General features: G+C 44.4%; 1 protein-coding gene across 1 annotated transcript in view; it reads left to right on the top strand.

Annotated features, from left to right (window-relative positions):
- DGCR8 (DGCR8 microprocessor complex subunit) overlaps positions 1-26,855 on the top strand; it is a 236,955-nt gene that overhangs the window by 15,792 nt on the left and 194,308 nt on the right. The window contains exons 2-5 of the mRNA XM_086942619.1: positions 14,874-14,936; positions 17,128-20,073; positions 20,446-20,617; positions 25,008-25,150. Coding sequence (XP_086798745.1) covers positions 17,407-20,073; positions 20,446-20,617; positions 25,008-25,150 — 2,982 coding nt within the window. The 5' untranslated portion in view covers positions 14,874-14,936; positions 17,128-17,406. The remainder of the gene's footprint in view (positions 1-14,873; positions 14,937-17,127; positions 20,074-20,445; positions 20,618-25,007; positions 25,151-26,855) is intronic.

Genomic DNA, 26,855 nt, shown 5'->3' with positions numbered 1-26,855 from the left:
TGCATTGTTGGAGCCTCTGCTGGCTCTGCCTGCATAAACATCATACCTGGTGGCCTATCAGCCCTGAGCCGCCATGCCACTGTGGTCACCTCTCCCTACTTCCTACCAGCTCTACATTTCCATGTCTTGTTGTACATTGAAGGAATGGCCGTCCAGGGCAGAGTAATCAAGTGAGGACTGAATGCATTGGGTTTTTTTTTTAATTTCAAGAAACAAACTCATACTTTGGGAGCTTGTTTCTTGAAAACATAATTTTTTGAGTTCATGCATCAAACATGACTGTTGCTCAGCAATCATCTGTGCCTTCAGCGGTACCACTGAAGGCACACGGGTCCTCCACCATAGGAGCGGAGGCCAAACGAACCAATGACTGAAGATGGCATCTGCCAACACCTGCTGAAAGGGGGTGCGCACTCCGAGCAAAGGTATCACTTCATCGCCACTGTTTGCAGCAAATGGACACTTTAAAAAAAAAATCCAACCCTGCTCTCTAGAGATGTGGCCTAACGACCAGAGCTGCCATCTAAGTCATGTAAATACAAAACATGTTGCATTCCAAATGCTATAGGTGTCACATTCGCGAAAGTTATAACTATTGACATTGTAAATGACAAAGCTATCAATTTAGCTATTTTAAAAACCAAGAAATAAAATATTTGTAATTTACAAGACCAATAGCTCCAACTTTTCTAATGCGAGACCTATTGCATTTCCAATGCTTGTTCTTTAATGTCTTCCCAGATGCGTCCAGCTGCTTTTGCTTGCAATGTAATATCTTTACTAGCATGTTGGTTTCCCAAGAGGTTTTAGTGTTAGCAACAAGCTGCTCACATTTACATTTGAAAGGTATTTTTGCTCTATAACTCGCTGGCCTTTTTAGGTCTCGCACCTAGCGTTGCAGTGCGCAGCACAAGACTTTATGTGAATAGTGAAAGGGCTTTGGAAAGCTGACTACAAGCCCGTGCGTGTGGTTTTGTTTTCCTTGCAGGCTATTGGGCGTTGCGTGAGTCTTTCTAACAAAGATCGCACGCAATTGAGCAAATGCGGGCGCATATCCCGCATTTGCCCCGCCCATGGCCTATTGGTGTCTGTTACCCGCACGGCCGACATCTGTTTTGCAATATCGTGCCCGATAATGCAAAACAGATGTCTCGCTGTGGAGCGCGCGCGCGCACCACTTCTGTTCACAGGGACCCTTCCCTTGCCACCTCAAAATAACAGACCTATGGACCTCTCTCCACTCAAGATGGCACCCACTGAAGTCTCCTCGAGGATGCAAACTACACAAAATGCCAATCTTTCCTTAAAAGAATTCCTGCCACATCAGCACGGGGAGAAGGATCTATTCTGCACTGTACCTCCCCAGTGCGCCTAGAACATGCTGGACTTTTCCGATAGTATCTCCTTAAACACTTGTGATGTTTCTCTGTGGCAGTCCCTCTGGTTGCGCGCGAACGTCCAGTTTTTAGGTCTCTACCTAAAGCATTGCTTTAGCAATGCTTGTTTGTCGAGATTCTAGTAAGCAGTACGAAAACTACCAAAACTGGGGGTTAGACACAGTTCATGTGATCTATGCGTGTGCACAAACCAGCCACGTGACACACCACCATTTGTCTGTGCCTCGCATCAAACTTCAAAGGCTGCCGCTCCCCCGCCCCCGCATCAGACTTCAAAGGAATGCGCTCCCGCTTCGGCTATCTTTCCCTTCCTTCCTCTCCCGTCTTTTCTATAATCTTCTCTCCCTATACCAGAGGTCTACAAACTTTTTTGCCCTGAGCCCCCCTAAGCACAATGTTTTGAAGTTGGGCCCCCCTCCAAAACTATATGGCAAGGATTTGGGGAGGGATGATCAATGGGGGCGGGATCATGTTATCACTTCTGGATTGCTTTTCTGTAGCTTGTAATCCACACTGAATGTGGGACTTATAAAAATGCAACAGCATCAAACAAGAATAGAATTGATCCAAAACACTACTGCCCATAATTGGGCTACTGTGGGTCTCAATGCTCTCCATCTGCTGCATTAATGATGACTGTAGCCCTTAGAAGCGGTCTATCTCCTCTTCTTTCACTCCTTACCCACAATGTCTGACCATCTCTACAATCTCGCAACAAGCTCAGTCTCTTTCTGAAAGAAAATGAGCTACTGCATGCTGCCCACCTTTTTTGTGCCAAGGGCACCATCTGTCCTAATGCTAGCAAGGAAAATGAGCCCCCATGCACCCTTTTTATTGTAAAACATTCAAACTTGTGATGTAGTAGACCCCTGGGCAAACGTGTCACTGCACCTATTTCACTAATGATAGGTACATACAGACGTTTGTTAACAACATAGCCTCATCTCACACCACCCCTCTCAATCCTATCTCTCATCATCTCTCTCCCTCTCATCTCCCTGCATCCCTCATCTTTCTGATGTCCAAATCAAGGCTTCTCCTCACCACTAACTTTTCCTCTCCCTTAGGTCATTGCGCCACGGTTTCAAAGAAGCACTGGCACAGCTGCAACTGCTGCACCAATAATACTTACAGCTTCAGATTGTCAACTCTTCCCACCCAACTGGGCCATTACTTTATTTTATTTTACTTCCAGGCCAGATACCCAAACAGGCTTTCTGCCACTTTGTGTAAAGAATAGCAACAACAAAGCACTTTTACCCCTCCCTCCTCCCCTGTTGCTTAGGTCCTGTTCTGTGTGCAACAATAGTGACTTGAGCCCTGATGCTAGTAAGCAAAATGCACCCTGTGTTCTGAGACCGAGAGCCAGAGCCCTCAGAACAAGAGCACAAGCAACCTTAAACCTGTTTTGGCCCACTTGCCCTGGTCAGTCGGGTGAGTGATGCCTATGATGGAGTGAGCACAGGAACCAGGTCCAGGCTCTTACAGCGTGGAGCTGAAGAAAGCACAAAAGGAAAAGGGTGAAAAACTTTAATTTCTCTCTACTACTGGTAACTGCTTGAGGCTGCATTTTTTTGCTCGCCATGCCATCTCTGACGGGCACAAGCCATGCTCCAATTATTGCACCTCTGTGAATAACATGCTCTAATTTTAACTCGATGATATCCCCTTCATCAGCCTGTGAAGGGTGAAAGGTTGGACAACCCTGCTTGAATCCCTAATCTCTTCAGGTTGCTCGTAGATATCTGTAGATAGCACAAAAATGGCATATATACCTACCTACATACACCCAGCTGTATATAATGAGCAGTAAGCAGGTTAATATATGGAAGGTTCATTTTGTTATTTGATGTCAAAACATAATCTTTCGTTTGTGCATTTTACTTCTAATAGTGCTGCCCGATATCACTGGCTTAACAGCGCCAATAAATAAATAAAACTCTATTCATATGTATGTTATAATTCAATAGACTGGTCTAAATGTTTGAACTTTTCTGTACAAAGCAAAATTCTTTTGGCATAGCACAGCCTTTTAACCACCATATGATGGGTATTTATTGTGGCTTACATGTTGAAGTGGAAGTTTTGCTAGATACTCCTGCTATCTACTTGATGAGTGTGGGGTGTCATAATGCCATTTTTGACCCCTGCCGATTTCCATCAATCCACATTAAATATTTATTTTTATAGTTTTTTATAGCGCGGAACATAACCCTTGCGTGTATCGGAGCGTTTTACAAATTTACATAATGCGTTACAATAATAACAATAATATCATATTTGAAGAAAAATACAGGATAAAGGCAGCACCCAGAAAAGGGAGGGTAACGACCTAAAATAATCTATTATGATGATTTAATTCAACAGAAAGTTCGAGTTCGATCAGCCTTTTAAAGTCTGAGGTCCTGTATAATATTTGAAAAGGTCGAGTCTGCCACAGCACTGTATTGCCATCACCACGTTTACTCTCACAGAGAAAGCTTTAACACAAGCTTTAACTCAATTAAGTGCCTTAGGGTCAGTACACTCTTCCTGTCTGCCCTGGGGGAGCATTTTTCTGTTTGTTTGACGAGGGCTGGAATCACGAAGTGACTTAAACACATACAAAAAAGTTAACATTCAAACTAAACTTTTCCAATTTATCACAACAAAATGGGATTGTGGGGCCGGGTAAGAGTCTGGGGTGAAAGTGTGGTGCTCCTGTTCAGCTCTTTGTTGCAGCCGAGTCAATATATGTGGCTAACTTACAAAAGGAGGTCGCAGGGGGCCGATACAGCCCACTCAGCACAATGGTAGGTGCGCGCATTTCTTGGACGCCGAATTCACACTCCCTGACCCTGCTCATGTGACTTGGAATTACAGTCCAGACGCCTTTTTATGGGCTTTAACTTCTGCATTTAAATGACGACAGCCTAGAAACGCTCCTTTTGCGCTTCCAAGCTGTCTTAATTTACATGTAATTGAAAACCCATTGGCGCTCCCCTGGGAACGCTTCCACGCCCCCCCAGGGGGTCTCGCCCCACAGTTTGAAGACCTCTGCCCTATACAGTGTCTTTACCTGCTCTCGCGTTGGTCTGGATGTGTCTCGCGTCTCCAGCCCCCTCCTCCCACACCGTGTCTAGGCCCTCCCCAGCCGTCCCTGTGCAGCAGCCACATACCTGGCCCGTGGAGGTCAATAAACTGTGTAATTGCTGACTTCAAAGGAATGCGCTCCCCCGCCAGAGCAATGACAAGAGCTTGTTATTTTATTTACCCGTACCCATGTTTTTCTTCCTTTCCATTATGTCTTTTTTCGCTTCATTGCACTTAGCTTCCTCTTTTTTCAATTATCACCTTACATTTGCTTCATTTTATGTACCCATTTCTTCTCCTGTTTCTAACATTCCTCATCCTCTCACCCTGTCTCTTCCCATCTCTCTTCCTCTTGATTCGCGCTGTCCTTTTAGCCTCTTTCTTTCTCTCTGTCATAAGCTGCACTTTTCCTTTTTCAAAGCCCTGTTTTCGCCTCCCACTTGTATCTACCTCCACCGATCCTTTCCTTCTTATATTTTGTATGCAAAACAAAAACACTTTCTCCACAAACAGCACTTTTATCCAGTCTCGTCTCTGGCTGTCTTTACATGCTTACACCCCTCTCCAACAGACGACTCGCACTGCCCCCCTTTCACACAGACCACACACACTGGCTCCCTTGCACACAGACCACACCACACCCTGCAGCATGCCTCTGGGCCACCAGCACGCCACTCTGGGCCACCAGCACGCCACGTTATAAGCTACACTGTTCCTTTTCCAAAGCCCTGTTTTCGCCTCCCACTTGTATCTACCTCCACCTATCCTTTCTTTCCTTATATTTTGTATGCAAAACAAAAACACTTTCTCCACAAACAGCACTTTTATCCAGTCTCGCCTCTGGCTGTCTTTACATGCTTACACCCCTCTCCAACAGACGACTCGCACTGCCCCCCTTTCACACAGACCACACACACTGGCTCCCTTGTACACAGACCACACCACACCCTGCAGCACGCCTCTGGACTGCAGCACGCCACTCTGGGACACCACCACGCCACTCTGGGATACCACCACGCCACTCTGGGACACCACCACGCCACTCTGGGACACCACCACGCCACTCAGCCCAACCACAGCATCACTCAGCACCACAACAGCACTGTCCTTGCTTGCTACCAACAAGCATTGCCATTGCCAATAGGACTCGCATTAGGAAAGTGTAAGCTATTGGCTCTGAATAACTGCTATTAATTTATATATTTTCAAAGCCAACACATATTAAAAAAAATTGTCATTTACAATACCAATAGCTCACACTTTCCTAATGGGAGACCTATTGCAGATGCTTGTTTAAAGAATGCGGCTGTATAAATCAAACCTTGCTATATAAGTGCACAAGTGTAGTCCAACAATATAGAGCGCTCCGCTGTCAATTAAAGACCGTGGCAGCAGGGACAGCACTGGGTCTTGTATATGTAAGGCAGATTTTGCGTACAGCGCTGGAGCTCTGTCCTTTTACAGCGCCTACTTGGAAACCGGATTTACTGATCTGTTAAGAGTTTCTGGGCTCACGCGCCCTTTTGGACATTTGTAACACAGCATTTTTTCTAGAATGTTCCCAGTATCTGTGCTGAGTGCCTGCACCCCCGCCCCCGTCTGCACATTTCCCTGTCTGCACAAGTGTAGGTGGCTTTAGGGGAGGAGAACTTCTTATATTAAAATTACTAGTTGTAATTGGGTGGTGATGGGAGCATTCAATAATGATGGGGCGGGGCGCATATTTGGGATCTGGTTGTATGGTATGGTATTGTATGGTATTGTCAGTAGGCTTTCTCGTCCCACCGTGCGGATTTCATGGTGTGGCTTGCCGTACCAGAATCCCCTCCCGCTTGGCAGTTTCAGCCGCCCCCACCCTCATCCTTGCTTGTTATAGTTCCTGTCCCGAGACACAAGCTGACGAGCACCAGGACTGCGTTTGTGCATGACCTGCACCACAAGGGGGCTCCTTCTGCATTTCATCCTCCAGGGATTAAATCACTGCTGAACAGCAAGTGCTAGATAACTACCAGTTATTTATGTGAGTTTCTAATACTTATCCAAGCGCATAACATGTATCTTGCGGACACTCTAACCTATTCAGATGTTCAACCCTGCTATTGTCATCGTCACAGCTGTTATTAGCAGCCTTCTCTGTGCCCTCTCGCTCCAGGCACACATCGGCCTGCTCTTATTAGTTACATCTTGAAAAATACAGTCCTCCAAATGTACCTGATTCCCGCATAGGCCCTTGCCAGGCTTTCTCCCCCCTCTTGTAATCCCCGCTGCTCATGATTTTCCTCATCCTTGGCTGTCTGGTGCGCGGTGGGAGCACTGGGCGCTGCCACTACCTGCAGCGATCAGCGGAGTCACACAGCCTGCCATGTTCTGCTTGTATACAAAGAGGATAATTTGAAGACCTAATACTCACTATGAGTTACATAGTTGGTGTATGTTCCAATTTTTTTCAAGCTTTTGGATTGTAGAACGTGGTTGTTTAAAAAGGCCCTTGTTTTAGTTGAGTTCTGGCCCTTGTAGCGTGTGGTTTATCCCTATTATAGATTGTTTGGTAATGCTTCTGAACTGCTGTTTAAATGACCTTTGCAGAGAAATACATTTTTTGCTAAGCAGTATGCAATTTAATATACATAAAAATACGCAATACCCACCAGATCTGACATAGGTGATGTCAGTAAATAAAACTCTCTGATTAACAGTTGTGTTGATGTAAGCTTTTTTCTTAGTCTGTGGAAGTGGTCAGAGAAGTGCTCTTCTGTGAAAGGTCATCAGAGCACACGTATATGCGTCTTCTGTAAAATTACTTTCATTCTTCAGATTACAGAACAACAGTGTTAAATGCTTGTATGTATTTTCATTCATCCATTCTCACCCCTTTACGTTAACGTAGCCATAGTTTTTCTGTACAGTTGCTATAAAAGCTTTTAATCTGGTATAGGGTGCACTTTTTTCTTTAAATAATCACTCCACTCCAAACAGAGACATAAATAAAAATCATTCATTTACAACGCCAATCGCTCCAACTCCAAAAATTGCGAGACCTATTGCATTGCAAATGCTTGCTAAATTTTAGTGACCTACAAGAAAAAATGCAGAAAGTCAAAAACTGCTGTTTATTTTACGTTTCCCATGTTTGCCAAGGGGCAGTATGACATATGACCCAATCAGACATTGCTTTACCGTCCGCAACATATTACATTGTGAGACTTGTAGTGTTGCATTTAGTATTTTAATTATGGGCCACACCCAGAGCATGCCAAATGATGTTGGCTAAAATGACCGAATGAACTGATGGTCTTCTAAATGACGCTGAATCATTTGTCAGCTATGTTTTAAAATTATTTTTAGAAGTGATCTACTCTATATCAAGAACTACTTATTTTCACATGTAAACACCACTAATTATGTGAGGGTTCCATCTTTCATTCACATTAATATTATTAAACAGTCCCTGTCTCCTATGGTGTGTTATTTAAGTACATTCAGTATATCCTTTGTCTTTCGTAACTGGGGCAATAGCATTGGAACCACTTCTTCATAGAAAAGGCATACGTTGGGGAGAAGTAGTGCAAGCTCTCCCTCCTTCAGAGGACATGCATTGCTAGGGTAGAGTTTCTTCTTTACAGCAGAGGTTCATATTGGGTGGCGGCAATGTAAGCTTTGCTTTTCATAGAATGGGTACAACACAGCAGTAGCAAAGCACGCGTCCCCCTCACATAATGTAGCAAGTGCGATCTTGCATTCACTGCAGAATACAGCTAGCAGTTAGATTTGTGCAAACTTCATTGCTCTCAGAACATACAGTTAAGGCATGAGGGATTATGTAGGTTACACACAGATCTCTTCTCTGGGGAGAGTGCTAAATTCACAGAGAGGAATGTATAAGAGATGCCACTAGTCTCACTTTGCTTATTTCAACATTGATGTCCTTATGGTCCTTCTGTTGTCAAGTGGAGACAAACCGTTTGTATTAGTTCTTTGGTTTTCCATGTATTGAGAAATGAGTCTAGTAGGTCATTGTTATTTGTAACAACCGGCCACGGACTAAACAACTATGCTCTAGAGAAGCACAGAGATGGAAACCTCTTTGAAAAGGCTTGGAATATGTGCACACAAGATGCTGTGCATCTTCGGTGCTACACCTATTTAAAATGTTGAGGTATGTCACTGGCCAAGCCCGTGTTCGCCCCTCCTTGGGTGTAGTGCTGAGCTGCCCCTAGATCTCTGTGCACCAGAGCACAACTGAGCCTCCAAGCTGCCCACCTTCACACATCTGGGCTGTCCCTAATCTCTGTGCCAGCTGCTCCTCAAGGGATAGCCGAAAGTTAATTGAGATTTCCATGCAACTCTGAGACATTGAGCTGAGCCTAGGTTTCACACCAACTACAGTGCTGACTCTACCCCCCCCCCCCCCCCCCCCCCAAAAGCCAAGGTGAAGCCCAGACACTATTCGGAGTAGGTGTTTTCTTCATTCAGAAAGTGAATGTGCAATAAACATGCCTTTAAGATAAAAACTAGATTACATGACAGAGGTCAAATGTTAGCTTATGTCGCCTCACGTAATGCTGCTTATTTTATCCTAGAGAATGGGTTTAACAAAATCCAGAGAGAGTAAGGTGAACTCTAACAATAGTGCTGGAGTACACACAATATGAAAGGCAGTAGGATGCTAATTGTTTCTTACACTACATATAGCTTGTAAATGAACTGTACAAATATTTCAAAATATATTTCAGTAGTTAGGAGAACAACTTAACCAGCATTTGCAATACAATAGGTCTCGCATTAATTCAGTTTGAGCTATTGGCATTGCTAAATATTGCAACACCAATTGGCACAAAAGTCTATAAATTGTAGGCCGAAAAAATGTGTATTTGTTTTTGTAGCAATGGTGGCATGCTGCGCTTTAGATGAATATGTTTAAAAGTAAAGTGCTCCATACTGCGATTGCTACAATAGTTAATTGTGGATGTGTTAAGAATTGATGTGTGCACTGATGGCTGGTGGTGTGTGTGTGTGCGCGGCTGGTGGAAGTGCGCACTGCTGGCTGGTGGTGTGTGTGCCTGGTGGAAGTGTGCACTACTGGCTTCTGGTTGTGTGTGCCTGGTGGAAGCGTGCACTGATGGCTGGTGGTGTGTGTGCCTGGTGAAAGCGTGCACTAACGGCTGGTGGTGTGTGTGCCTGGTGAAAGCATGACAGCTGGTGGTGTGTGTGTGTGCCTGGTGAAAGCGTGCACTGACGTCTGGTGGTGTGTGCCTGGTGGAAGCGTGCACTGAAAAATGATGGTGTCTGTGTCTGGTGTAAGTGTGCACTGATGGTGTGGTTGTGTGTGTGTGTGTGTGTGTGTGTGGTTGGGTGTGGGTGTGTGTGGTGGTGTAAATGTGTTTGTATTTATATAGCTCCTTCTACCCAGAGGTCTCGTAGCGCTGTATTCATACCGCTGTGGAACCCTTCCTGGCTTTCCTGTGAGATGTCCACTCCTGGGCACCCCCAAGGTGAAGCCAGGCATCCAAGCGCTTCTGGGGCCGTTGTGGAGATTAAGCAAGCTATTGCCCAGAGTCACAGAGTGGGACCCATGATTAGACAAGGCACCGAGGCGAGAATTTTCAGGTCCGGGGAGATTGAGTCCAAGAGCCGTTGAGGCGGGAATTGAACCCTGGTCCCGGGCCAGACCTCTGCATCAGGGTCTGCCGCTCTAACCATTGATGGCGCTACCTGTCCAGTGCAGCTTGGGTGTTTGATGTGAAGACCGATTTGAATCGCGGAAAATTTTCCGAACTACAGCGGCGGCTGCCGCTCGAGTTCGCGCACAGTAACGAACGGCTACCAAACAAGGCATAATCCCCGTAACTCCTGATTTCACGCACATCGGCACCCCTCACACTATGTAGTGTTGTATTCATCAAGGAAAACCCACAGAGAGTTTCCTGACATTACAAGTTTAAGCAACAACGACCCCCAATCCTTGTCCTGAGGAGAACCCTCAACTTATTCTATGGGTTCGAAACGCGTCGGCGTCCTGCTCCACCCAGATACTGCAAATATTAGGGCACAATAGGAACAGAATTCGCACAAATTCTACATGTCTGCTTAGTTTTTTGTGTGTTCCAATTTTGTTGTACCACATGTTAAAATTAACACGTATCTAGTGGTGGTGGAAACAAGTAGGCTAGCATTTCATTTCTCTGTCCACTTGTTCATTTGTAATCTAGGATTGGTGCCTCAGCACAACGTTATATTTTGAGGCATAGCACAGTTGTTCATTGTAATCACAATTATTATATGTGTATATTGTAATTTTATGTACTGTTTTGGTTTCAATGCATTTGTGTACTTTTGTGAATGTGGTGTGTATCCTTTGATGCCAATTACGTTTCAAAAAACTTTTCCATAAAATATAAGTGATTAATCACAAATGGGTTGTCCACCTAGCAATTACTTATACTAGGTGTGCATTTGTTTGCATTTATTCAGACTGTCCGGCACTTTCTTGTGTTTGGTTTATAAGAGTGGTCCAAGCCGGTCAGAGACAGGACCCAGCCTTTCTCTCTTCTTTGCTCTAACCATTGAGCCACGCTTCTCCACGATATGTGTGGTGGTGTGTGTGTGATTGTGCGGTTGTGTGGTTGTAGAGCATTGTGGCTGCTGTGCTTTATGTTGAAAATTTATAATAAAAAGTGTTAAGCATTTTTGTTACCTTTTATAAAAAGGCAACATTATATGCAACTGAAACACCTCATTTAAAAAAAGATTTTAACACAAAAATGGTCTTCTACTTTTTTTTGTGCTTGCACTGCTGGCAACTACTTCCTGCCTGTTCTCATACTTGTTTGTTATAATTTTTTTTGTTATGGGGAAGCGGGACATAAATAACGGGGGATTGGATGTTTGAAAACAGTAATTTAAGTAGAACTCGAGCAGCCGACAGACACTAGGGGAGAATCAACAGATGCCAGATTCCAAGGGCAGACTCACATGATGCTTAGGTGGTGCGCTGATGCAAAATGGTGGTGGTGAATGATGTTTGGTGCTCAGATGGAGACACTATATGGTGTGGATTGGAGGTACGTTGTGGATTGTGGAGTTTAGGAGTTGAAATATGCTGTTTGGTGTGTAATTATGCGGTGTTTATTGGAAATGTGTCGAGTTGAATTGTGTGGCCTGGAACTGTGGTGTTCTGTGAAATTCTGCTTAGTGAAACAGTGTTATAGTGTGGAGTACATTTTGCATTGAGTGCAGTGTAATTGTGTGGCGTGTAATTATGTGGCACTGAGTGGTGGTATTTGCAGTGTATGTTGCATTGAGTTCAGTGTAATAATGTAGCATATAATTGTGTGGCACTATGTAGAGTGTATTTATGTTGCATTGAGTAGAGTGTAATTATGTTGCCTGTAATTGTGGCACTGAGTGGTATTTTGTGGAGTGAGTGTTGCATTCAGTAGAGTGTAATTATGTGGTACTGAGTGGAATTTGGAGTGTATGTTGCATTGAGTGCAGGGTAATTATGTTGCATATAATTGTGTGGCACGGTGTGGTATTGTGTGGAGTGTGTTGCATTCATTAGAATGTAAGTATGTGGTGTTTAATTATGTGGCACTGAGTGGTATTTAGAATGTATGTTGCATTGAGTGCAGTGTAATTATGTGGCGTGTAATTATGTGGCACTGAGTGGTATTGTGTGGAGTGTGTGTTGCTGAGCAGCCAGGCAATACAGAACCATTTCAATTATTTTGCGCACAAACAAGCAGAGAAACACTCATAGAAACGTAACTTTGCCTGTCTCGGCACTATATCACACAACGACCGCAAAGTGTGTCAATTTATTTTCATAGATTGAAAACTTTACACCAAAATCCAGAAGGCTTCAGTGGACATGATCACTGGAAATGTTCGAGCCCTTCTCGTGTGCAATCCTCTGATCGAGTACTGAGGGCTAGTGAGATCTCCGTTTGTCCTGCTCCAAATAGATACAGAAGTGGAGAACGACAGAGAGAAGGAAGGTGGTGAAGGAGGAGAATGCCAAAGCGCACTAGAGAAATGGAAAGAGGGGGCACAGGGAAGAGGGAAGGGAGAGGATTGAGAAGTTCTGAGCAGCCAGGCACATACGATGGGGGGGTGGGGGAGCGCATTCCTTTGAAGTGTTTGAAGTCTGATGCCGGCTGCAAGCAAACCAGCATGAGTGCGGAGAGAGGCTCACAGGCTGCCAAATAGTGTGCGATGTGCACGCGCCCGCACACATGCACTGTAGGCAATCTACCTTTGGGTGCGTTTTTGAGAGCCCTTATTTGAGTCTCGCTGAGAACGCATGCGCGTTCGCTCAGCGAGATCTAAAAATTTTAAAAAGTGTGTGATGGAAACAGATTTGAATGGGATCAGGACACTTTACTTGATTTGCAAATGATATATTTTTGCTGAAACATGATTTACACACATCATTGATTATACACTATAACATTTTACCAATAAAGTTGCATGTCCATGGGAATCTTTGTAACCATTTCGATGGAAAGGTGCTGCCTGTAAATGAGTGCACTACCACATCACTCTGAGTTAAATATAAACAGAGAGTCATTCCTGTCCCGCCCTGACGATAATGCTATTGGTGAACTAAGAGGCAAGTCCAGGGTCATATGTACCCTATATATGGCTAGATTGTTATTGTACATGGAGAAAAAGTTTACTCTAATAAATCAAACTAGTTTTTGTGCATCAGGAATTCTGAATTCACATTCTTGAAGGTGCTCTTGTAATAATGAAAGAAAAGGTGACTCAGTTGAATAAAATGTTTCTCTGATTACACAATTTGAGACCAGTTTATGGGTTGTGCATTCAATGTCGTAGGAGGGCGGGGGGGTGTTGGAGGCGGACCGCCCTAGGCGGCAGGAATTTTGGGGGCGGCAGCTGGCCCCCCTCCCCCGTTCTTACCTGCAAGAATCATGCACACGCTCTTCGATCAGGCTGCCTTGGGTGGCAAACGCAGGTGCCGCCAAGGCGTCCTAAGGCCTAGCCACGCCACTGAGTGCATTACAGTTGGCTCAAGTAGATGAAAGTCCCTAGACCGGCATGTCTGGTACATTTTTATGACCTTTCAAGGCCTGAGCTGTGAGGGAGGGCTGTAAGCCCTTGCCGCTAGAGCCTGTAAATAAAGTATTTTTTATCGCACTCTAGGCTAACTTTTGGGTTTGCGTGCACCCATCTGTAGTGGGAGCAAACCCCCAGGCTTCTGCATATTGTGGGGACGATGCTCTGCTAACCCTGTGCTCACTGTACAGGACCTAGCTAAACCTGATCTATATGTATTGCTGGGCTAAGCGAACCGAGTTCCACACGTCCCCTTAATAGAGTCTGGCTAAACCTCTAGTTACTCTGGGCTCCGCATGCACCCTTCTGGGGACAGTGGCGGTTTTGCTGAAATCTCTGGCGCCACACACTGCATGGCCGGGGTGCAATGACCATGGGGTTTCATGCTCATCTATATTTATTTGACCACCAGCCTTCATGTGCCCTAGAGGGCTGGGCTACACCTTGGAGTCTGCAGGTGCAAGACTGAACTGTCTGACCCCCTGGGTCCGCAGCTACCACGGGGCTCTTCTGTCCTTGAGCTCTGTACCCACTGCTCAAGAGGATGAGACTGTTCCTTGAACTATCCCTCTGGCTGTGTAAGTGGCCCAACGCTGGGAATGGAGATGCTATCTCACGCCATTCAACTTGGATTTGTAGAGTGCGGCTAATCAACCGTGGGGTATCCAAGCGCCTTAGTTCTTGCTAAACAAGTAGAAAACAATGTAAATGAGGAAAAAGCAAGGCGAGAGCACCCAAAAAACAGGGGAAAAGCAAGGCGAAGGCACTCAAAATAACAGGGGAAAGTGAGGAGAAATGAGGGAAAAGCAAGGAGAAAGCAGTCCTCTTCTAGGCTCTGATTCTTCTGCTATTAAAAAGAGGGGCAGAGCTAACACTCTGCTCTACACTTCGATTTAGGCTGAGCTGTCTCCAGTCCCCATACACCTCAGAAATCTAATACAGTTAGGCAACTTTTTGGCATGCTCTACATATTATCACAAGAAATCTGTATTTGGTAGTTTTATTTCACCTCTTTCAAATTGCTGTTGTCAGTTAAATCTACATGTTTTCCCCTGTCAGTAAATACTGTTTCTTTAAATAGCAGATAATAGTGGCCACATAGGATAAATGTGAACGGTCTTTAAGTTTCGGGAAAGGAACTGGCTCTTAATATTCACTGTGCGCCAGTGTTTTGGAAGGGGAAACCTGCCTAATCCTATTGATCATATATTTTAATTTCTAACTTTCTAAGTCTTCTCTTTTGAACCCATTGTGATTAGCAGGGTATGACTACAGCGGGTGAATTTATATGTAGCTTATCTGACTAATAAGATGTTTTCTACCTAGGCTGCCAACAAACCTGCTTGACTGACCACAACATGCGGCGAAGAATCTGAGTATCTTCTTGAGGTAAGTCCTGATGAGTGCTGCTTATGCCCCTGTCGGGAGTAAACTTTCAGGTATGCCTGCTCTTTAGTATACTCGTCGTTGCTGTGGAAACTGTACACCAAGCAGGTAAGAAGACTTTTTGGTAAGCCTTCACACACGTGTGCCCTTCAGACGTGTCGATTTGTAAGTGGCTCCTCCCGCTAGAGGGACATTTTGAGCCAGCACTCGCACACCACAAATACTGAAAATGATGTAGTTCTTTATGTTGGCCGTTTGATCTTCTATTAAGTTGATAGTGTCTGTATCAACAACGGTATGTTAAAACTATTTCCCTGTTTGATGATACTTGTCTGTTTTCTTGTTGTTCATTTTTTGCAATACTTTGAAATAGGAGTAGTGGATGTAGGCAACCATAATAGGACATTCATTAGCTTGCTTAAAAAAAGTCGGGGGACGCATTGAATCCCCGATTCGGGTCAAGTTCGTGCTATATAAAACGCTGCAAAAAAAAGGCATCATGGGCAGTTTGTACCACTGGGGCATCATTAGTGCTCTGGTGGTAGTGCGTGCGTGCAATTTTATCTTTAGTGCGGAGGCAGATTATTATTATGCGAGAAAAAAACATTTTTTTTTTTTTAACTTCAAGTGCTGGCTTCTACCAAAACCTCCCAAATGTTATCTGGTTCTGCACCTTTTTAAAAACTATTTGCTGTTTGGTAAAAATATTTATATAGACTTTAAAAATACCCACTTGTCACATTATCAGAGGTGTTGTAAGAACACCATGCTCTAAAAGGGTAACAGCATTTTTTTTTAAAAGCACTGTATGATGATTGTCCATGTGCTGATCATCACATGTTGTGTGAGGAACACAAAAATAAAGAGGTTTTACATTTATTAGTAATTTTTGATGTAAACATTTAGGCATTTAATTCTCTGAGCATCTACGGACAGGGGAAATATTCTCAGGCTGCCCGCACAGGTAACCTTTAAAACCTCACTGGAACCCATGCAGGAATTTTGCCTTTCAGATATGCTGGGGCAGGTTCCTCCAAGCAATATCTATCTTTAGTACACCAGCTGGCTAACATTATTTTCATCGCCAGTCTAAAACTGCAGTGCTGATCAGAAGTAAATCCTGTTTTATTACATTTGGACTTAAGTTTGCAAAGCGGTCTCTAAATATCTATGCCTTAAAGTTAGGGATGAACCTAATGTTAGGAGAGCAAGGGGGGGTAGTAAAACTCTTCTTTGTGAACAGAGCTTTAAAAGTGCATTGTCTAGGTTGAAAACTTTATTTTTAATGCCCCTTACAACTAATTAAAGAATGTCTAGAAGGCTGATTAGTTTTGGAACAGTACAGTATTTGGGTTCTTTCTAATGTGCAGCCTAAGATCACGGCGCATGCTTTCCATTCTTCTAATTTCTACTACAAGTAAGTTATATCCATGAGATGTTTAATGCAATGTTTTTATACATTTGATTTAAACCAAATGTGCAGCTTATCTTGCAAGTTATTTGAACGTGAAACTGGGGGAGATGTCGGGATAAATGTGTTAGATGAGCTCATTTCAGTAAGATGCATGGTGCCTTGCCAAAAAAATATTGGGTGTAGTTGTAGATGAAATGTTGATGAATGAATCTAACTTTCTCTTGGGTGTACTTGTAGAAGATAAGACAGATGTCCTATGCTGTGTGGAAAGACAAAGGGCAGCCCCAAAATGGAGGCCAAGCCCATAAAACCGAATTGGCTTCCTTGCGTCTTACAGGAGTTCCTTAGTAAACATCATTTTACTCTAACTGGCATCTTCCCATCATTAGTGGCTTTTCTCTTCAGGAGTGAATAGTATCGCTTATGTGACCTTGTTACATCCGTGGTGGAGATCAGTCCCTCTGAAATAGAGTAGGGATCTTGTTGAAGCAGCTTGATGTAAAAACAAAGACGTGAGATCAGAATGCCGTAAATTAGAAAAGGTTTCTTGATTACTTGACAGTTGTGAAAGGGGGTTTCTTGCGTCTCTTCCGGTGCTTATTTGCTTGTGAAGTTTTATGGCACGCTATTAAGTTAATTTATTGCACATATTTTTCTCCTGTCCTAAACTTGCTTGATAATAGTTTTTCCTTAATGTTTCTATGTGCAATGTTGTTTTTGCTCTTTATCCACGATTATACTAAATGCTTCTAATGCACTGTTTGTTTGCTGTCTTTGCAGGTTGAAAAAACAAACTTAGTTTATGAGGAAGAACACTTCTGCTAACGTTGAGACTATTTAAGCTGAGTGCATTGTGATTTCCAGTGATTAAGACAGTGATTTTTGAAGCTGTCTGCATTAATGAAAAGAACAATGTAGTCAGGTTAACTTAATCATCAGTCACACATTGACTCGGACACGCTGCCATACTTCGATGGACTTGTGCATGTCAGGAATATAGCATTTATAATTTATTTAAAGTATTGTCATCCAAATATTTGAGTAATTGTTTTTTTAAATATGGAAAAATGCAAACATTCACCAGCCCTTCCACAGGAGGCTGGAGAAGAAACTGTGGCTGCAGGTACTGCTTGTCCTCTGATGTCTGGGGAGGAGCATCCACCACTTTCTCCACCACTTTCCCTACAATGTGAAAAAAGTGTAAATCTATGCAGCCCCTTCTCGCGGATATCCGATTCAGAGACCATATCCTCCCCCGTCCAGAGTGGAAAGCAAGAGACACTACCTTCCCTGCAAGGGGACCAGAATGAGGTTTCTACAGAACGTTTATGGGACCAGAAGCCTGCTGAAAAGCCCATGTTGCCCACCCAGCAAAGTGGTGAAAAAAATGTGATGCCAATTAATCCTTTGCCTTTAACGTCTCTTTTGCAAACCGAACAAGAGAAACCACCATCCAGTACCAGGCCTCTGCCTGCTGAAGAACACCAAGCACTTGCACGTAAAAAGCTAAAGAAACAGGCGTTGGCACGTAGTCCAAGGCATCTGCAGGCTTCTGAAGGATCACTGGCAGTTTCCCGAAAAAAGCTGAAAAAAAAAAAGGTGGCAGCATGTTGTTTTGGGCCTGTCCCAACTGGTGAAGGGCCACTACCAACTACCCGTAAAACGCTGAAGAAAAAGCTGTTAACGGGTAGTCCACGGTCCCTGCAGCTTGGGGAAGAACCTGACTCTGGCTCCCACAAAATTCAGAAGAGAAACATTTTTCTAAGTAGTTCCGCACCCTTGGAGTCTGCGAATGAGCTGCCGCTGCCTCTCGTGCAAGTGGACCAGGGTAGGGGGACTCCCTGTCCTGTGTCTACCATCCCACCCTCATGTTCTCAGCATCCTAGTGAAACGGTAATGGCCCCTCCGCATTGTACCTGGTTCCAGCTTCCTGACAAAGAGCCACCACCAGTCCCCCCTCCTCCTCCACTTCCTCTCGAAGGTGAAGGGGGTGGTCTCCTAATAAGTACCTTGTGCCATTTGCCATCTTGTGATCCACCCTTGCCAGATCCAAAGCAGGAGAGTATATCATCCAGTGCCTCATCTCAGCCTGCTGAGCTGGTCCTGCCACCACCTTTAATAGAAATTAAGAGCGAGGACACTCCTTATAGTGCATGCCCTTACCAGCATGCTGAACAGAACATCGGCACTTCTAGTAGCTGCTTGCCTTCATTACCTACTGGAGAACTTCAGTCATTTCCTTTGGAAAGTAAAATCATTGAGGCAATTCCACCCTGTCCCTGGTCTCTGCTGCCTCCTTTAGAGCCTTCTCAACACGATAAATTGTATGAGGCAACTCCTTATAGTGTGCCATTGCCCACACCTCCCGAAAAATCTGATGTACCTCCAATTCCTTATATCCCCTGGCTTCAGATGCCAAGTGACAAAGCAACGCCGCCTCTGGGAAGCCAGACGACTGCATGTAGTACCTGGCCTTTGCCATCTGCTGATGGGCCCCCGTCACCCACCCTAAGCATAAAGAGTGAGGGCTCCCCATATAGTATCTGGGCTATGACGCCAGCTGAAGACCAACCATTTCTTTCCCTTCACAGTGTGAAGGAAGAGCAACCTTCTTATTACCCCTGGTCTAAGCAACCTGCTGAAGAGCACACCTCACCTCAGCTTGAGACAGCAGCGTCTGATCTCTGGCCTACGCAGTCTCATCAAGAGCCTGAGCAGCCTCTCCTGCAGACTCAAAAGCAAGAGTGGGCTCCATATAGTCCCTCCTCTCCAACACGCGATGAAGATTGCTCACCACCTCTGCTGCATACAGGAATCCTGCAGACTATTAAGACTGAGTCAGACCCATCTTGTCTGCCAAGTTGTCAGAATGAGGCATTCCCATCAATTCTGCCAACACCCCAGGAAGAACCTCCAAACCATCAACAGAGTAGTGAAATTGAGGCAACTTCATTTCTCCCCTTGCCACCAACACCTGTTGAGGCTTTGCCATCTATGCGGCAAAATCCAAAAAGTGAATACACACAGTCTTGTCCCACACCTCTTGAGCAACCCCCGCCAGCTCCGCTGCCACGTAAAGAGAGTGAGGCAACACAGTCCCATCATTGGCCTCCAGCACTTGCCAAACAGTCTCCACCGCCTCCCCTGCAAACGTCCAGTGATGACGTGGATATGGACGTTGGCTCTGGTGGTGATGGACAGTCCAATCTACCTGCTGGAGATACTCAACCCAACGTTTCTACACAGCTTTTATCAAAAGGATCTTCATCACAGTCTTGTAGTACAGTTTTGCAGCCTGTGTTTAGCAACCAAAGCCCTGGGACAGCGCTGAAGTTCACGCCTGATCTTAGCAAGCTGAAAGGGGTACAGATTAGTGTTAGCTTTACTGAAAGTAGGAAGCGAAAAGACAGAACTGTTCAGTATACTGCAGAGGGACAAGTTGATGATGATGATGAGGATTTTCACTGTAGCGTGGAACTTGTCAACAGGGACTTGCATGCTTGTCCTTTTGGGGGTAGTAAGAAGGACACGGGGCGCAGTGTGGGTGAACGTGTTATCAGGAAAGATGATGTGAATAATGTTGATCAGGAGAATCAAGTGGAGTATGCTGTCCTGGACGAGTTGGAGGATTTCACTGATAATCTTGGAGTGGACAGCGTGAGCTTCACCTCAAAAGCCATCGTTCAAAGGGACCGTGCTGGGCCTGACCTCTTACCCTCATATGAGGTATGTCTTAATTGTATGTATTGTGCATGTATGTGAAATGTTTCATGCAAAGCAGTGTAGTTATATTTGAGTACATTAACATAGAAGATTTCTGACTTTTTTTAAGTGACTCCTCCGCCCATCTTCTCAAATAAAAGCAAACATTTGGAGAAACTGTTGCTTGTGAGGCAGTTGTCGTTTACAGTGGCTTGAGAATTTGCTTCTCATACAGTCTTGAATGGTGTTGATGTCATTTCCTCTCATTTGTGTAAAGTTAGTGTTTTCTGTTTCATGTGCGGCTTGCCCGCATACTACTGACAGTGTATACATCAGCAAGTACTGCCTTTTAGGAAGCTGCTTTAGCAGGATTGCTTCTGGCCATGTGTTTTGCAGGATGACTATGATAATGAGTTTGACGTTCTTCTGGAAGAAGTTGATGCACTGCTGGAGGAAAGCTACCAAGCCCCCAAGCGCAGGCGGCTGGTTGACTATGATAGCGACCCTAACTCTGATGGCGGAAGTCATGTGCAACCAGTGATGACCAAAATAAAAACTGTACTCAAAAGTAAGTTTTCTATGCTTTTCATTTATAGCTTGCTATTTTAAATATATATAAAAAAATGTGCCAATGTTTATATTGCTGTGTTCTTTACTGGTATTTATTTTACTTTGTGGCACCTTGTGTTGGAGCTCTATAATTTTGAACAGAACTTTGCAGATGGTGTGTCCCAATTTACATTAAGACTGTCCTAACATAAAGAAAGTGTTAGGCAAACAAATGATAGACGGAATGCTGAGTGAATCCTACATTCACCCCCAGTCAAGAGAAATGGGTTAAATCAATTGTTCTCTTGCTCACCATGCCACCCCAGTTTAGACCCAGCCGTAGGCAAATCAGTCTTGACCCTGTTCCTCATGGGAACAGTCCAGCCTGAACTGCCAAGCCACGGTTTCTCTGGACCGAAAACAAGCATCCTGGGACCAGTTTCGGAGTATTACCCCAGATCAGCTAGGCTAGCTTGAATCCAGTGGCACAGTGAGCAAGGGACACACTTCTGGGCATATCCAGCCCATTTAGGGCAAAAAGTGTTAAACTATGATGGGTTTAACGCAGATCTAATACTGCCTGGGGGTTGAGTGTCTGAAACGTTTCAGCGCTCCGTCTATCATCTTATTGTATTTGCTTTGTTTGCCATAAATTTGCAGGGTATGCCCAGACTTCGTTCCCTTGCTCACTTTGCCACTGGATTCAAGCAAGCCTGGCTGAAGAGGGTTGTTACCCCGAACTCGGTCCCATGATGCTTGTTTCTGGTCCAGGGAAGACCTGCCTTGCCTGTTCGGCTGGACTGTTCCCCCTGAGGCACCGGGGTCAAGGCTGATTAGCATATGGCTGTGTCTTAACTGGGGTGGCAAAGTGAGCTAAAGAATGATGATGGATTCAACCCAGATCTGTGACTGGGGGTGAGTATCCGAAGGTTCAGCGCTCCACCCATCATCCACATTAAGAAAGTGTCAGGTTCCTTATTCGTAGCAGTGCCCTGACCCATTCAAGTAAACCGCACTAGGGATGGATTGTATGATTTCCGACTTAAGTTTAAAAAAGCCTCATTTGAACCAAGCATTGCGTTTCTGTTCCCATGTGCAAAAATCAACAAGTACATTATGACCTCCATCAAAAGTGGCTAACCTATAAGAGATTACTTTTTGTGTCATACAGGTCTCTCCCCACTTTCTTCAATTCACTGTAAAGAAGCTATTAAAATACTTCTATATTCTAGTCCTCTTAAGGGAATATAGACTTGATTGTTCTGCTTAGAATTATTTATTAGCAAGTGTGTATACAGAACTCCACCTTGCTAGATGTGAAACTAGTGAGGAAGGTGTGAAGGAGCCTTCTTGTTTGACACATTTTCGGAATAGTATTTTTTTGAAGACATTTGGATTGACTGAAGTGAGAAGCATATTTTCGAAACCTGATCTATTCTGCAGTATTGAATAAAGATAATTTGTATCTCACTTGAAAAGTAATAGAGAAATGTCATGCATTTTGAAATTTAAAATAGGTACAAATTGTAACCTAGTACTGTAGAAGTTTGTTAGATGGAAATCACAAACCACTTTGACAAGTGATGTTAAAGACCCCTTTAAGTGGGTACGCAAGTGATATGAAATGTGATATAGGTGAAATGTCAGTAGTGAAATTGCATCGAATTCTCAAGTTATGACTGAGCGCTTAAAACCAGTGTGCATATGAGTATTCTCTTGTGAGCTTGTTTATACGCTATTTTTGCCATTCTTACTCCAATATTCCCTGGTTACTTTTTGCTGGGGGTGACACTTCTGTACATTAAACGGTGTTTAGAAGGATCTCTATATTGGAATCAATGCAGGAATCCGGGCATTGTCCTTTTTAGGTCTCGCGCCTAGCATTGCAGTGCGTAGCAGTGCTCGCGCAGCGCGAGACTTCATGTAGGGGCTTCAGAATGCTGACCACACTCTTGTGCTTGTGGTTTTGTTGTCGTTGCAGGCTATTGGGCGTTGCGTGCGTCTGTCTAGCTAAGACAGCACGCAATTGGGTAAATGCGGGCTCATGTCCTGCATTTTACCTGCCCACGGCCTATTGGTGTCTGTTACCCACACGGGCCACATCTGTTTTGCATTATCGCGCACGCATCTGTGCACTATAATGCAAAGCGGATGTCTCACTGTGGCGCGCGTACCACTCCCGCGTGGAAACCCCCCCCCCCACCCCCCGGCCGCGGAGGCAAAGCTCGTTTAGATGGGCATGTTCACGTGAGTCTGGCAGGATGAAGTGAAATTGGGATGAGTGTGGGAGCCTTTTCACCTTTATGCCAGAGTAATGTACATACTATGCCATAATTGCTGCTGAGGGGGGGAAAAAAATCAGTTCTCCATGTATTAAAATGTTCCCTTGCATGTTATTTCGACACATTCTTTTATCTGGAAATGTATAGAATGAGCGCATCTGCTCATAATTACACGAAAGTAATGTTGACTGTTCCCAAAATGCCAGAGGCTAATGCACATTTTTTCCTCTGAAGTGCTTCAGCTATTTTCTTTGATTTTGATGCTTTCTGCACAGCAAGCGTCCCTCCCTTGTCATCTGCTTGTTGTGCACATGCTACTCTTCTAAGCTTACATACATAGGCGTACACAGATGCAAGCGCGCACGTGTAGGGTGTTTATCACGTCTCTTCAGAATTTTTTTTCACAAGCACATTGGGTTTCATTTACAGCCATATGCGCTTATAAATCAACGTCTGGAGCGCAAGTAGTTGTATGTGAGATATTCACAAAAATATCCCTTGAACTCCCAAATCTATTTACTCCTGCGTGGTATTACCACACATTTACATATAATAGGTTGAAATAAGAGGGAAGGATATAACGCTTGCAGACTGTCCCCTAAGTAATTTAATTGCTGGGCTACTTTTTAGAGAAAGGACGAGAAGTCCTGGAAAAGCAGTGCCTATTGTGTTTTTTCTCACTTCGCCTATTTCACACAGAGCCGTTTTCCCGCAAGTCACTCGATCCAGCGGGTAATGTAAATTTGGAACTGTTTTAAATTGGTGGCGGTGCCGCGTGTTTTGCTCTTGAATCGTTTTATAAAGCATGTGTTAGCTCCCTTTGTGTGCCTGCGAGCTGGAAAATGTGAAGAGGTTAAGTATTTGAAAAGGAATCTGTCATTCATGACAGAAAGCACAGACTAACGCTGGAAAAAATGTGAGTCAAACTGAGGATTTCTTATTTAGATTTGGACAAGAGAATTTTCTTGAGCGTTGCACGCAACGCACAGGTTTTCATCTTCGTAACCTTATAACGCGGTGAGATGGAAAATGTATTTTTCCCTTAAGTGCTGGGCCCATGCAGGAGCACTCGGGTGCAGAGCAATTGATATTTAAAAACAATGTAACTTAAAATGGTGTGCTTCAAAGGCGCTGACTGCATCCTGAACTCCAGAGCCGCTTTTCTCTAAATAAATCCCAAATGTACATTTTGCACTGAATAATACCATAAATAATACTTTAAAGCTTGCCTAGCTTTCTAAAACCTATATCTCATTCACTTATTCTAGTCTAAGTGCACTCGCCTGTAATAAGAACTTGACATCACAACGGTGTTGTAATAATGTGAATGACATTATGTAATCCAGTAGACTGTGATGTCCCAATGTCTGCCGCCACAGACAGTGTGCCAACTTGAACTGCAGGCCAATAGGCGGAAATGCAGTTGCTGCGGGTACAATAACAAGCATTTGCAATGCAATAGGTCTCGCATTTACACAAGTTTAAGCTATTGGCATTGTAAATGACAATGCCTTTTATTTATGTTTTAAAAACCAAAACCTAAATAAAATGCATTGTCATTTATAATGCCAAAAGCTCAAACTTGCGTAAATGCGGGACCTATTGCATTGCAAATGCTTGCTTAAATATGATTTCCGCTGTGTTGCCAGTGATGTTGATGTAGCTCTTTTGAGTTTTGATGAAAAGTTAATTGTGACGTTGTTGAACCTCAAAGCGCTTCTGTTTAAAATGAAGAATGCCTCGACACCTTGTGGTCCCTGACCTTTAAGTCTTCCTCTCTGGATATTCTGTGCTCCCAAGAATTTGTGGGGAAGTCACTTGACATGGAGGCAACAAGAGCTCTTCTGTGAACACTTGTTTGATACCAGGATACTTCTGTGCCATTTGTTTTTAACGTCCAGGTTTGTATTTTGAGTGAAACTTTTTCTTTTTCTTTTACCTAAAGTATGAAGGCCACCTAATTGTGGAGCGCACTGCTTGCCAGTCAGCTTTCATTTTCAGAGAAACAGTTTCCCTGGGTGATTTCAGTGGCATAACAATTGTTACCGTTTAAAATTGAAATTGTTTGTCAGAGGTTTTGTCATGTTTTAAGTTAAGCACTTAATGTCCCAATGTAATATTTTTTAGGACGTGGCCGTCCTCCTACTGAGCCTCTACCTGAAGGATGGCTTATGACATACCACAACTCTGGCATTCCAGTTTACCTACACAGAGAATCTCGAGTTGTTACTTGGTCGAGGCCTTACTTTTTAGGAACCGGAAGCATTAAGGTAGGATAAATGTTTTTTTTTCTCTGCACAATGAACTTTTTTATTGTATGGCTCTGTTTTGTCAGTGTAGTATTACTTGTGTGCTTGTAAAATGGAGTTTTAGTTTTCAGTACTTTCCGGTAGGTTATTTGTATACCATGGTGAAGCTAGCAGTCTGGTGAGCAGATATATTTTCCCCCTGCTAACTTTATTGGTATTTGAGTCACCTGGGAACCTGGGTAACAACAATGTATAAGAACAGTGGTCCTTCTACTTATGGGCCATATTTACTCTATCCTAAAGGTTAGAACATCACTATTCTTATTGGTCATAAAAATAATACCATCCTTTGGCAGCAACAGAGTTCGTGGAATAGTTGTTTGTTCATTGATGATAGACACTTGTGAAACCTATATTGTGTGCCAACACTTTCATTCTTACTTAAATTTGCTTACTGCTTCCTTCACCTAAGACCCATTAACATGAAGAAGGTAATTCACTGTACCTTTTATGCGCTTGTTTACATTGTGTAAAGTGCTTGAGGTCCTCTAATGAAGTATTCAAGTGCAACCTTGGGGGAGGGGGGGGGGGGGGGATAGGGGTTGTGGGGCGGGTTGGGGATGGGGGGGGTTAGGGATGGGGGTTGTTGGGGGCGCTACTGATCGAACAGCCAGGTCTTTAGTATCCTCCTGAAGGTCCGCATGTCTTGGGTCTGTCGTAGGCTCAGTGGGAGGGTGTTTCATGTCTTGGCGGCGAGGTGGAAGAAGGATCACCTGCCGGTGGTGGTTCTTCGGATGCGCTGGACGGTGGCGAGGGAGAGGTCGGCGGAGCGTAGCTGGCGGTTGGGGGTGTAGAAGGAGAGCCGTCTGTTGTAGGCTGGGCCGGTCTTGTGGAGTGCCTTTTGTGCGTGGATGAGGAACTTGAATGATATCCTCTTGTTGACGGGGAGCCAGTATAGGTTTCTTAGGTGGGGGGTGATGTGGATGTGTCGTGGTACATCGAGGATCTGTCGTGCCGAGGCGTTTTGGTTGCGTTGTAGTCGATTGAGCTTGGTCGGGGCTCCCGCGTAGAGGGTGTTTCCATAGTCGAGTCTGCTGCTGACGAGGGCCTGGGTGACTGTCTTTCTTGTATCTGTCAGAATCCATTTGTAGATCTTGCGGAGCATTCGGAGGGTGTTAAAGCAGGAGGAGGAGACGGCGTTGACTTGCTTGGTCATTGAGGGCGTTGAGTCGAGGATTATTCCCAGGTTGCGTGCGTGGTTGATGGGGGTCGGGGCTGCCCCCAGTGCCGTTGGCCATTAGGAGTCGTCCCAGGCTGGTGGGTTGGAGCCGAGGATGAGGACCTCCGTCTTGTCCGAGTTCAGCTTTGCAAGGGGTGAGATTCATTGGTCAATAGGCTTAGTAGTCCCTTGTCTCATTACGTAACTTTCCATGAAGACACCCCCTGTTACATGCGTTCCTATTTTGGAGGCTTTAATTACAGCCTCCAAGCACTATATTCTCGAATAGCGTTGTGTTGCATGGTGGTTCGTCACTGGGTTAAAGGCCAGGCTTGCGTGAGGTGAAGGCCCAGAAGCCCATGTGGTTTTTATTTTTACAGCACAGTGCCTGCTCCACGGCTGCTGCCCTTAATGTTACGGCTGCGCGTCCAACTTTTCTATACCAATCACGCTTTTTATTTCTGTATGGTTCCTTTTGAGGTTGTAGAGTAGTTTTGTGCCCCGCCC

The sequence above is a fragment of the Lissotriton vulgaris genome, chromosome 11 (genome assembly GCF_964263255.1).
Source record: "Lissotriton vulgaris chromosome 11, aLisVul1.2, whole genome shotgun sequence".
NCBI lineage: Eukaryota > Metazoa > Chordata > Amphibia > Caudata > Salamandridae > Lissotriton > Lissotriton vulgaris.
The sequence above is the reverse complement of the archived record's forward strand: the minus strand, read 5'-3'. Positions and strand labels throughout refer to the sequence as shown.